General features: G+C 57.2%; 1 protein-coding gene across 3 annotated transcripts; it reads right to left on the reverse strand.

Annotated features, from left to right (window-relative positions):
• Positions 1-202: 202 nt before the first annotated feature.
• Positions 203-10,606, reverse strand: UBXN6 (UBX domain protein 6). Of its 3 annotated transcripts, XR_012124531.1 has the most exons (11): positions 10,148-10,275; positions 7,603-7,766; positions 7,109-7,173; positions 5,936-6,064; positions 3,418-3,515; positions 2,776-2,851; positions 1,997-2,081; positions 1,571-1,921; positions 1,221-1,369; positions 874-1,041; positions 623-774 (listed from the first exon to the last, which is right to left on the reverse strand). XR_012124531.1 is itself a non-coding variant. In XM_037018482.2 (10 exons), exons 1-10 carry the CDS (start codon positions 10,513-10,515, stop codon positions 646-648), a joined length of 1,329 nt encoding a protein of 442 aa, XP_036874377.1. In that variant the 5' UTR covers positions 10,516-10,606; the 3' UTR covers positions 203-645. The 3 variants fall into 3 exon arrangements, 2 of the variants coding, with proteins under 2 accessions (XP_036874377.1, XP_017506485.3); XM_037018482.2 differs by lacking the exons at positions 874-1,041; positions 10,148-10,275 and adding an exon at positions 10,433-10,606 and having other exon boundaries at positions 203-774; XM_017650996.3 differs by lacking the exon at positions 874-1,041 and having other exon boundaries at positions 203-774.
• Positions 10,607-12,105: the final 1,499 nt, after the last annotated feature.

Below are 12,105 nucleotides of genomic sequence, written 5' to 3' on the forward strand. Positions count from 1 at the left end.
TCAGCACAGTTGGGCCCCCTGGGGGTGGTGACAGCAGTTCTGGATTCCCTCCCTTCACACCTGTGGGCCCCTGGTGCCTACACCTGCCCAGAGCACATCCACCTGGTTGCACTTTGCTGCACCCAGGCCATCCAAGCTGTTTGCTGGTGGCCCTGCAGCTGCTGCCTCGGCCCACATCACAGTTTGAATTCACACCAGGAGACTCATCAGACATCCTGTTTATTCGGGTTCCTGATTCAGTATTACAGAGCTGTGTCCTGAAAGTCCCAGTGCCCCCTCTGCTCCCACTGTCACCAGCAGCCCCATGGGGCAGCCTCAGGGCCACAGCATGCAGGAACCCAGCCTATGCTGCCTGCCTGCCTCTGCCCAGGGAGACATGCCATCTCACCCCAGGTGGGGTGTTCTGTTAAACTGGCTAGAGCGGCTGTAAGTGGCTCATGCCCAGTGCTACTGGGGAGGATAACACAGTGGCTGTCCCCCAAGAGCCCCCTCCAGGTCCACAGCCAACCCGTACCCCTCCCCACGCCCATGTCACTGTGGACAAGTGGTCCCCGCAGAGCCCAGGAGGGAGGGGACAGCAGGTGCTGGAGGAAGCAGGAGAGCACAAGACAGACCCTTGGGGCCAAAGCCAACCCTGCTTTTATTTCATGAGAGCTTTTCCATGGCCGAAAAGAGCTCAGGTTTCAGGATAGATGAGTCTGGGTTCGTCCCCGCGGCCTTGATGTCCTCGAGCACTGCTACATCCCACGAGAACGTCAGGAGGGCTGAGGGCACCTATGGTGGGGTGAGACCTCTGAGCTGCGCTCCAGCCTTGATGTGATAGCACTCAGGTCTCCCTGCTCATTCTTCACGCTGAGCGAGTACCACACTTGCCTGGGCTGCTCCCCACCGGTGACGGCGAGGAGGTGCAGTCAGCCCGTTCCCACAGCAGGGGCCTCTGATGACGGGCTTGCTCCCTGTAGGTCTGCGTTTCCAGTCCCATCTGGATTTTGCAGCTCAGGGAACTCAACACTTGCCAATTCCCATTTTATAGCTGGGAAACTGAGGCACAGAGAATGTACCCACTCAAGAGATTTCCCACCCTGAGAGGGTGGAAAGGTGGGACTTGGACCTGAGAGCCTGGCCCTGGGTGCCCTGTCCCGCCACCACTGGTCCTGAAGACACCGCCCTCACAAGTCTGCACTGACAGGAGAACCCAGAGACGGAGCCCTGTCACTCACCAGCCCACACTCGTTGAAGGCCAAGTTCTCATCCTCTGACAACTTCTGCCCGCCCGAGGCCAGCAGCTCAAAAGGGAGCCAGTCATTCTGCAAGGCCTCCCGCACAAACCCGTAGAGTGCCGCAACCCGCTCTCGGGCGTAGAAGGTCCCTGGGGGTGGGACAGTCAGAGGGGCTGGAGCTCGGGGGAACCCTCCCAAAGGGAGCCTCCTCCCAGGGCGAGCTCAGACCACACAGCCTTCTGCTCCTGCAGGAGATGCACAGCAGACTTGGAGCTGCACCTCCCCTTCCCACAGGGGGCCACACCGGTCTCCTGGGTCCCTTCCCTGGACAGCCCGGCCGAGGCACCCACCCTGCAGGAGGCAGCCATCCGGGAAGCGGACCCGCAGCAGCGTGTAGGTGTATTTGCGCATCTCCCGCTGCTCCTCCCTCTCCCTCATGGCCTTGGTCCGCAGCACGCTCAGCCGCTCCACAGCCTCGGACCTGAGCCTCTGCTCCCGCTTGACCTCCTCCGCCGTGAGGTTGAAGAAGTCCCTGGGCAGGTCGAACTGGGAGGCCAGAGGCGAAGGCCGGAAGAGCCGGCGCTGGCGGGCCAGGGAGGCCCGCACGGGCTCGGCGCTCTGCAGCTGCTCCTTGTGCCTCTCCAGGCTCTGGGGCTGGGCCAGCGCGGCCTCGCTCAGCACGTAGAACTCCTCAGGGCCCTCTGGGGCAGCACAGTGTCACCCCCGAGCCCCACCCAGCTCCCCACTCAGCCAAGGCCCTTCTCTACTCCTCTTACCCTGGTCAGGAACCGGAAGCAGTGCCTTTTGGAAGCCGATGGCCTCAAAAAACTCATGGGTCCCTTCCAGGCAGTTAATGCGCTCCTGGGAGTGGAGGCAGAGGTCATGCAGGGCCCAAGGGCCTCCTGAGCCCCACCAACCTTGCTGCCCACCTGGTGCCACCCAGCCCAGAATCCCTAGGCCTCAGCGGCTGCTGACCCCTGGATAGGACCAAGCCCCCAAAGCCATCTGCACAGTGGGGCACCCAGAAAACGCCTAAGGACATGCTGCAGGGTCTCTACCAGCTGCTCACATAGGGCATGGGACCCCAGAAGGTCAAGCAGGGTGAAGGAGGTGGAAGAGCCAAAGGACGGCAGAGGGGGCCCACAAGTGGAGACAGCTGTGTGATGCTGGGGGTGGGAGGGCCCAGGCGGAGACCTTGGCCACTAGGTGGCAGCACATGACCTGCTAGGGGCACAGGTAGTGAGCCATGAGACGGGACCCTGAGATTTCTCCACAGAAACCAGAAGCCTGCATTTGTGTGAAAAATCTCTGCAGTGGAGGATGTGTTCCAACCCAAATTCAAGTCAACACGCTGGAGCAGGGGCAGTGGGGACAGTAGACAAAATATAACACGTGTGTACAACCTCTGTTCATAAAGCGCGCCCTCCCTGCCTGCCACGTTCACCCACCTACCACCTGGCTCTGGCCTCAACTGGCTACCTGCAGGCCAGCTGCCCCCATCCCAAGGCTGGGTCCCAGCTGCACCAGCGAGAAGCCACTTAGCGGCGGCCCTCACCTGGAACACCTTGTTCTGCAGCTTGATCTTCCGGTACTTCTCCTCCTCAGGATGCAGGCAGATGTTGTCCAGGTACCTGGGGTGGGACGGCACAGCAGCTCAGAGGGTGCCCAGGTTGGGGGCTGCCATCATACCTTGCACACCCATGGAGCCCAGTCCCTGTGCACCATGGGGGCCCATCACTAGCCTCCTGCCCCATCAGGCCTCCCATGGAGGACACTGAACAAGTAGAATGGCACAGAGCTGGAAGAGCAGACCACGAGGGCTGACAGGTCCCCAGGGCTGGCTCGGCGGGTCAGGAGCAACATGGACTTCCCAGCACCCCCCTCCTAGAGATCTACGCAATCAGACAATGTGGGTGGGTGGATCCTGCTCCTTCACATTCCTCTGACCATCTCAAAGTCAGGGCTGGAAACCCCTGATGTGGTCAACCGTTTTATAGGCAGGTAAACTGAGGCCCAGAAAGGCCAAGCCCTTCCCTGAGGGCAGGGAGAGTGATGGGTGGGCCAAGCCTCACTCCCTGAGCTGCGTTCCTCCCAGGCCCCCTGAGCAGGTCCCAATGACAGCCTGTGGGGGTGACACCCAAGTGGGGGGTGGGGGGGTGCTAGACAAGCTGGAGGTGCCGGCAGGCCCCCCACTCACTTGGCAATGGTGTCCACACCCAGCTTCACCCTGTCACGGTCTTTGTTGAACGTGTGGATCTTCATGATGGAGGCAGCCACGGGGTCAGTGGAAAAGTGCTGGGAGGAAGAATGAAAGTGTCCAAGACACTCCCCTCAGGGGCCTGGGGGCCACGCCTGCCCCCCACTCAGAGGCTAGTCAGAAAAAGAGGGGAAAAGCCCTGACTATCAATGGCTCCGCCCTGGGCCTCAGCCCTGCCCTCACCTCGAGGGAGGAGGGGGTGCTGCAGCCCGGGCTGGGCCATCTCTGGGGGTCGCTCGGACACAGACCTGCCAGCCGTTTCCCAGTTTAGCTGCAGGGGTGGGGCCGCAGGGGGCACGGAAGAGGGGCAGAGAACGCGGGGCTGCAGAGAAAGGAGAGGAGGCAGAGAAGCAGCAGCGAGACAGCGCCAGGCTTAGACGACCCCCCTGCCCCCTGGGACCACCACAACCACAGCCCAGGTAGAGCTGCCCCAGATGCATATTTCCAGGCAACCCGTGGCCACAATTAAATCGAGACCAGGGTGTACAAGTGGACAAGGGACAAAGGACCAGAACGTCCAGAAAAGAACCAACTCCACCGAGGATTTTACTTTGCAATAAAAACAGATGTTTTCAATAAAAGGCCCCCCCTCTTTTATCAAAGTAGGAAAAAAATAACATGGTTCCATGCCTCATGCTCCACACAAGAATAACTTCTGATTGGATTGAAGCTTTAAACTTCAAAACAAAACTCAAAACAGAAAAGCACTAGAAAAACCATGGAAAACTTATTTTAATACCAAAGTGGGAAGGCCTTTCTAAGTAGGCCACAAAACCTGAAGCCATGAAATGAGACTGACACATTTAATCACACAGACATCAAACATTTCTACATGGCAAAGTGATTGTAAGCAGACTCAAAAAATAAAACTGGAGAAAAACATTTGCAATTCATATTATGGGCAAATGACCGACTTCCCTAATATGTAAAGAGTGCCCACAAATAAATAAAAAGGACAACCACCCAACAGAAAAATGGGTACATGATGGGTTCTCAAATGAAAACATGGCCAGCCTAACCCCAAAATAAGGTAGGTGCAAATAGAAAGTATCCTGAGATCTTATTTTCATCCTTCAATTTGGGTAAAAATCAAAGAAGTTTGTTAGCCCACAGTGACAGTGAGGATTCAGGGAAGGGGCCGCTTTCTCACACTGCTGGTGGGAGTGTGAATCCAGATGACCCCTGCAGGGGCTCAGCTGGTTACAACTATCTGCATTCCTATGCATATGTCCTTTATCCCAACAGCTCCTCTTTGGGAACTGAGCCTAAAGCTCAAAGTGATGTATAGACGAGGTTGTTCACCACATAACTGTCACTAGCAAAACACTGGAAACTTCCTACATGTTCATCCACAAAGAGCTGATTAAATTATGCAGTTTCTAATGAGAATGTACAACCTTTTCTCAAATTGTTAAAAAAAAAAAAATGGTGGGGGTAATAGAGTAAATGGAGCCACAATGTCCACACCTGGCAAATTGGGGTACAGTGGGCAGAATAGCAGATATCCATGTTCTAATCCCTAGAACCTGTGAATATAAGTTATACAGCAAGGAGGGCATTAAGGGACAGATGGAATTAAGACCAATAATCAGGGGGCCTAAAAATAGGGAGGTCAGCCTGGATTGTCCTGCTGGGGTCCCTGTACAGTCCTAAGAGCCCTTAAAAGGCGGAAGAGAGAGACAGGAGAGAGAAAGCAAGAGAGATGGCAGCCTGGAAAAGACTCATTGCCGGCCATGAGGAGGGAGGAGGAAGGGCCACAACCCCAAGCGATACAGACAGCCCGAAGGCCGGATCAGGCCAGGGAACTGCCTCCGCCGGAGCCTCCAGGAGGGCCCCACACGCCGCCAGCGATTTTAGCCCAGTGGGCCCCGGGGCGGGCTCCTGGCCTCCGGAAGCAGAAGGGAACAGGCCTGGGCTGTTGGAAGCCCCCGAGTTTGCGGCCGCTTGTCCTAATAACGAAAACTCACACCCTGGGTGAGGCGTATTCAGGTGTTCTTTTTGTTCTTACAATTCTTTAAGTTTGAAATTATTTCCAAATACAGAACTTTAAGGGAAAAAAAATAACATGGAAGTTCTTTCTGTAATGATGATACCTGGCAGTTTCTGTGCCAGGAATGAACAACGGCACGTTACCTTTCTACATAAAAATAGAAACAGCACATGCAAGGGGGAGGCAGATGTCAGCGGCTTGCGTAGATTTGGGACATCTCTGAAAAGGGACCCAAACCACTCACAGTGGTCGCCTAGGGGACGGTGGCCAAGATGTGAGTAGGAGGTGGCTTTTCTCTGGCTGCCCTTTTGTCTTTTTAATTCTGTACCACGTGTACTGTGTCACCTCTTTAGAGGGATGAAAACAGAAACACAACAAAGCAGGAACATGGGGACATCACAGGGATGGGTGCCACCCGGGCTTCCTGGAGGCGGGGCTGGGGGGTGGGGACACGGAGCCAGCGCTCACCGAGAGGATGGCCTCTTTGATGCAGGCATCCCGCTGCTCCTTCCTCAGGGTGGCCCCTGTGAGTGGGCAGGTGAAGCACACTCCAGGCACCTCCAAGTGGGCCGGGCCTTCCTCGTTAGGCTCAGGTACCTGGGGGATGGGCATGAAGCTGTCTGAGCCTGGACATGGGGCAGAGGCCGTCCCAGGCCACTGAGAGTGCATCACTGGCCCCAACTCTGTCCCCTCCACTTATTAGTCATGGGACACCTTGGCCCAGTGACTGAGCCCCTCCTAGCCTCTTTCCTGGTCTGTAAAATGTCTCTGCAGGACAAGCTCAGAATTAGGGTAAAGAACAGAAAGGGTGCAGCAGCTTCACACAGACTAAGTGCTCAATCAATGGCTCCCACTGTTCCCATTCCCTCTACCCGGAAAAGGAGGAGCTTGGGGTGGGACGTCAGGAGTTATGCGGCCCTTGACAAATCCCGGCCTCTGGGCCTCAATTCCCAGGCTTTCTGTAAGGTCTCTTCCATTCTCAAATCCAGTGAGATCTCGAGGGTCGAGCTGCTCAAGACACTCTCTCTTGCCAAGCTCTCCTTTAAGGCCCACCTCCTCCAGGAAAGCCTCCCAGGTCACATCAGGCTCTGAAGAGCCCCCCTACCTCCTAGGAAGGAAGTGGAGGGCAGTGCAAAGGATATGGGGTTTGGAGTCACACAGACTGGGGCTCCAGTCCTGCCCTGCAGGTGTCGAGGCACATGACGGAGAACACCTGGCTTCACCTCTTGGGACCTCAGTTTTCTGACAAGTGGCAACTGCAACAGCACCCACCCTCATGGCTTACAGGGGTGCCAATGAGCTAGCGGGGCCCAGATCTACCCTCTGCACCCAGGCCAGGCATGAAGTGCTGAGTACGGAAGCTGCAGTCAGCAGCCCCTGAACCACATCTGCCTCCACCATTCTGGAAGGGGCTCCCCAAGGCCAGAGGGGACCTCTATCAGCCTGACACCTCTTCTGTGTGCCCCCCACCCGCACCCCTGGGCCTGGTGCTTACAGCCTAGGGCCTGGCACTCAGCTAGTGATGAGGAGCCGGTCAGCTAGACCAATGCAGGGGAGGGGACGGGAGGGCCCTCTGCAGGCTCCAGCTCCCCCACCCCAGCCACCCCTCGGGGCATTGTGTTGCCAGGCAGGTGCTTTTACCACGCTGGTCCCTGGGGCTTCCAGGATCCCGCTGACAGCCGCTTCAGCTTGAAGTTCCTTTCTCACTGGAGGAAGAGATAGAGGTGAGTCAGTGGTGGGCCCCACCCAGAGCCCCCTCATCCACCTGTGAGCCAGGCTCGCACCTCCCTGGTCTGGACCTCCGTGTGGGGGCGGTGCCAGAGTCCTCCCTCCAGCTCAAGGTCTGTGCCAACCTCTGCACACCCCCGGGCTCTACCCAACGACAACCTCCTCCCCTCCCCAGCCTCCCCGCCAGCGGTACTGCCCCAACCACATCAGACCCCTTGTGCCTTTCCCTGCTCTCACACTTGTGACTTTCAAGCCCTCAAGGCATTGGCCGTGTAATTATGTTCATCGAGGCCATACCTGGGGTCTGGGACCTGGGAACCGAGCGGCCCAGCCGGAGGATGGAGGGGCGTGAGGGCAACATCATGCAGGCAGGGGCACGGCTCCACCCCAGGACGGCAGCAGCTCACCCTGGTTCCGGATGGAGTCCTGTGATGTGGGGCCCCGGGCCCTGGGCTGCTTGTGCTCCAGCCGGGCCAGCGCTGCTGCAGCCGCCATCTGCGCCTCATCGGTGGGTCCCTGGCGAGGCTGCTGGTGTGCCAGCTGGCTGGCTTTTTCTTTGGGGATTTTCTCCCTGGGGTGAGACAAAGGGAAAGTGAGGTGGCCCAGCGTCAGACCAGTCCCCATTCCAATTCTGCTCCTGCCCCGTCAGACACATCCCTCTTTCCCAGGGGCCACCCCCGGCTGCCGCGCAGTCCTAAGACAGGTGGCAGAGCTTCTGGAGGCAGACGGCGGTTCTGCTCCCAGCTCCGCCTCTTTGCATAAGTCCTGCGCCAGCCTGGGCCTCAAAGTCATCACCCACACGGGGGTCATCAGGGTACAGCAAATGTGAGAGCGCCCAAACGCTCTCAGAGGCTGGTGAGACCTGGAGGTGTCCCTCTCCTCCTCACTCCCTTCCCTGGGTAAGAGTCTGACACTTACTGTCCACAACAGCGAGACAGCATACCTAAGCACATGCCACTTATGGAGCTCCTACTGTGTGCCAGGCAGTGCTAGGCCACTGGCAGGCCCTGGGTTTGTTCCCACCCTCTGCCCTGGGAAATAAACATGGGGAGCACCTCCAGTTCAGATGACTAACAGATCTACTTAGTATGGCAATGACCTGGCCTTGACACCCCAGTACCGCAGTCCTGTTCTGACACCCACCTCCCCTTCCTTCTTCCCTCAGGACCTTCTCCCCACCCCAGCAGCTGGAATCATTCGTGCCACACCTCTAGAACTTTCTGAAGAGCCAGGACTCTCAGTTCATAGCCTCACTCCTCCTGCTCCACTCAGACAAACCAGCAGCCCTCCTTTCTTGTCCTAAGGCCTCCGGGACCTGCTTCCCTCCCATCCCTGGCCTCTCTCCAGCCCTCCCCTCAGCTGGGAATCTCAGGCTGAAGAAGAGCGGAGTCCCATAGTGCTGCCCTAGCCCTATGTGCTATCAAGATCTTCCTATAAAAGTGTCATTTTCCAAGACATTTCCTCACCCACCCCCTTTATGGCTCTGCTGGGCAGCCATAGGGATCCTTCTAAACCCTGAGCCAGGGCCTGAGAGTCCTCTGCACCAAGCCTTCCTGTGGCAGGCACAACAGAGCCCTGAAGCCCACTTCGGCCCACGGGCCTGTCTCCCTCATCTGTGCCTCTCTGCACACATCAGTCTCCCTGCTGCTGCTCACACAGGCCCACTGGTTCCTCAACCCACACCTCATCCAGCTCTGGGCTTGAATGTCACCTCGGAGAGGCATTCCCGGACCACCTAACTGTCCGCAACATCACCCTCTATCCCCTAACACTGCTGTGCTTGGCAACCTTGAGCACCACCCACCTTCTGTCACATGTCTGTGGGTTTATCTGCCCGTTTTACCCCAGTGGAAGGTGACCCTCCCCACCCCTTTTCTCTCCTTCGGTGGTGACATGACACGGACGACACATGGTGCCTAACACACACCCTCCCACAAACACTGAGCTCAGTTTCCCTCCAGGTGTGACACAGAAGCCAGGATCCTTACCCCACCACCTTCCCCTCTCCTCCCAGGCCTCCAGTTTGACACAACCGTCACCGACAAGGCCCCCACCCCCTTCCTGTCACACACAGTCCCGGCCGCACCAATCCCCCACCTCCACCCACTGGAACAAAGGAACAGAGGCCCTGGTCTGGCCCACTGCTCTCCCTGGTCCCTTCTTAGGTGGCCCTCCTCCCTCCATCTGGCTCCCAAGACCAGACTGTCCCCATTGAGCTTCCCTCCCTGACTCACGGACACGGCCCTCATGGCTTCGTCCCACTCAGTGTTCCCTCCGGAGAAACCGTGGAAGCGCCAGTCCTTGTGACAGCCGCCCTGACATCCTGGCCATGCACCCCCCGCCACTGCCTCAGGATTCCCGCCCCGCCATCCTGCCACCTTCCTGCCTCTCCTCCTACCCCCCGGGCCACACCTCTTCACAATCCCTTCCTTTATTCCTCCCAGCCCCCGCAGGGTGACATCTTCGGCCACTCCCTACCCTGGATGCCCCTCAGTCCCCAGCCCCTCTGCTCACCCAAGCAGCTCTCAGTCTTCACCCTGGCCTGCCCATCTCGTCATTACCCTCTGCTCTGGGAAGCCAGGCCCTGCTCCTTCTCCATAGCAGTCTGGGCGTGCACACCACCTCCCCTGCCCTCCCCAGTCTCCCTAGGGCCTCCGGTCCCACTCAGCTGTCACCCACAAGGCCCCCACCTACTGCCAGTCACTGACTCTCTCAGTTCCCGACCTCCACCCACCCATGTCCACTCTCCTCCCAGACCTTTTACAGCCCCGCAGAGCCCCCCAATTCACCCAGATCTCCTAGGACCCTGATGAGCCCTTCCAACAACGCCTCAACCTTACAGGCCTTTAAGATTCCCACCCAGTCCTCCCTCGAGCTCCAAAACCAGGGTCTGGACCCCTATCGCCACGGACGCTGCGCCTCTCCATTCTCGGGAACCCAGGCTGTACTCACTTATCCGGGCTCAGCGTCCCTGCTCTGGTAGCCCGGATTCCCCCGCATCTAGGTGCAGCCTTTTCAGGAACCTTCTCTGCCCGCTCCCCACCTCTCCCTAACACCCTGAAGCCCCCCATCACACGGAAGCCCCGCCCCCTCTCCCCTCCCGCCCCGCCCACAGAGGCCTCCTCTACCCCTTACGCACCCCCACCCCACCCCTTGGGTTCTTGGCCACCCCTCCCTGTGTCCCGCTTCCCAGCCCGTCCCGCCCCCGGGCCTCAAGCCCCAGCGCCCGTCACGCACCCCACCGACTCCGTGAGCCTCTGACCGGGACCCGCGCTCTTGAACTTGATATCGGCCTTGATCTCCTGGAAGAATTTCTTCATGGTGGCGGAAGGCCCAGCGGCGGGGGGCCGCGGGGGCGGGGGGCGGGGGTCGCAAGGCCCAGGCAGGGAGGGGCCGGCAAGAGCTAACAACCGGAAAAAAAAATACTTCGTTACCGGAAGTCCCGCCCTCTCCCGCTCGCTCACGTGAGGATCGGGCCGGCGAGCCTCTCTAGCTCTCCTCGGGTCCCTGGCGCGTGCGGCCTATCTGCACTCTAGGGCGGCGTCTCGGTGGTTCTTCCGGACTGCGTTGCCAAGGGCTACAAGTGCGCTTCTCCCTGGAGGCTGTGCGGAGGCGCCTTCCACGGTGTTCTCCAAGCGGTGACCCGCGAGGGAGGGATGGCCCGACTGAGCCCACGGAGAAATCGCTGGCTGTCCTTTTCCCTGCTCCAGAACCTTCCTTGGCTCCCCAGCGTTAACGTGCTAAAGTCCCAATTAAATGTGGGACCATTCCAGGCCCCCACAACCCAGCCCCGCTTTCAACCCCAGTAGCACCCCCAACGCACGCCACGTGGGAGATGTTGAAGAGATGCACGGAGCTAGGGTTTGGGGACTGATGATGGCAGATCCCCAAAGAGCTTAAATTAAGGAGATAGATTGTCCTGAGAGCCTTGACGGGATTGAAGGAGGAATAGGTGTTGCCCAACCTGTGCCCTTCCCTGAGCTTTACTTGAAATGGGATAAGAATAGCACCCGTCTCAGAAAGGGGAACCCTCCTACACTGCTGGTGGGAATGTAAACTAGTTCAACCGTTGTGGAAAGCAATATGGAGGTTCTTCAAAAAAACTAAGAAATACCACTTGACCCGGGAACTCCACTCCTAGGAATTTACCCAAAGAAAACAAATTCTCGGATTCAAAAAGACATATGCACCCCTATGTTTATCGCAGCATCATTTACAATAACCAAGATACGGAAGCAACCTAAGTGTCCATCACTAGATGAATGGATAAAGAAGAGTTGGTACATATACACGATGAAATACTATTCAGCCACAAGAAAGAAACAAATCCTACCATTTGCAACAACATGGATGGAGCTAGAGGGTGTTATGCTCAGTGAACTAAGTCAGGCAGAGAAAGATAAATACCAAATGATTTCCCTCATTTGTGGAGGATAACCAAGCAAAACTGAAGGAACAAAACAGCAGCAGACTCACAGACTCTAAGAAGGGACTACTGGTTACCAAAGGGGACGACGGATGGGTAGGGAGGGAGAAGGGGATTTAGGGGTATTATGATTAGTACACGTGGTGTGGGGGGTGATCATGGGGAAGACAGTGTAGCACAGGGAAGACTAGTGACTCTGGCATCTTACTACACTGAGGAACAGTGACTGCAATGGGGTACGGGGTGGGGGGGACTCAATATGGGTGAATGTAGTAACCACATTGTTTTTCATGTGAAATCTTCATAAGAGTGTGTATCAAGGATACCTTAAAAATAAATTAATTAAAAAAAAAAGAATAGCAACCATGTCATAGGAGGATTGTAAGAGTGATTATTGCAGTTAGAAAACTCAATAAATGTCAGACGTTATGATTTACTCGTTTATAATTTCCTGGGAGTTCTATACCAGCAGTGAAGAAAACAG

The sequence above is a fragment of the Manis javanica genome, chromosome 13 (assembly GCF_040802235.1).
Source record: "Manis javanica isolate MJ-LG chromosome 13, MJ_LKY, whole genome shotgun sequence".
Taxonomy (NCBI): domain Eukaryota; kingdom Metazoa; phylum Chordata; class Mammalia; order Pholidota; family Manidae; genus Manis; species Manis javanica.

Excerpts from the sequence above, each read along its gene's own strand:
- UBXN6 (XM_017650996.3), bottom strand. The coding sequence starts at position 10,266 with ATGGGGGGCTTCAGGGTGTTAGGGAGAGGTGGGGAGCGGGCAGAGAAG. Across the intron at positions 3,516-5,935 it reads TCAAAGAGGCCATCCTCTCG|CACTTTTCCACTGACCCCGT; the intron begins GTGAGCGCTGGC and ends TCTTCCTCCCAG. Across the intron at positions 2,852-3,417 it reads GGTGTGGACACCATTGCCAA|GTACCTGGACAACATCTGCC; the intron begins GTGAGTGGGGGG and ends GTCCCACCCCAG.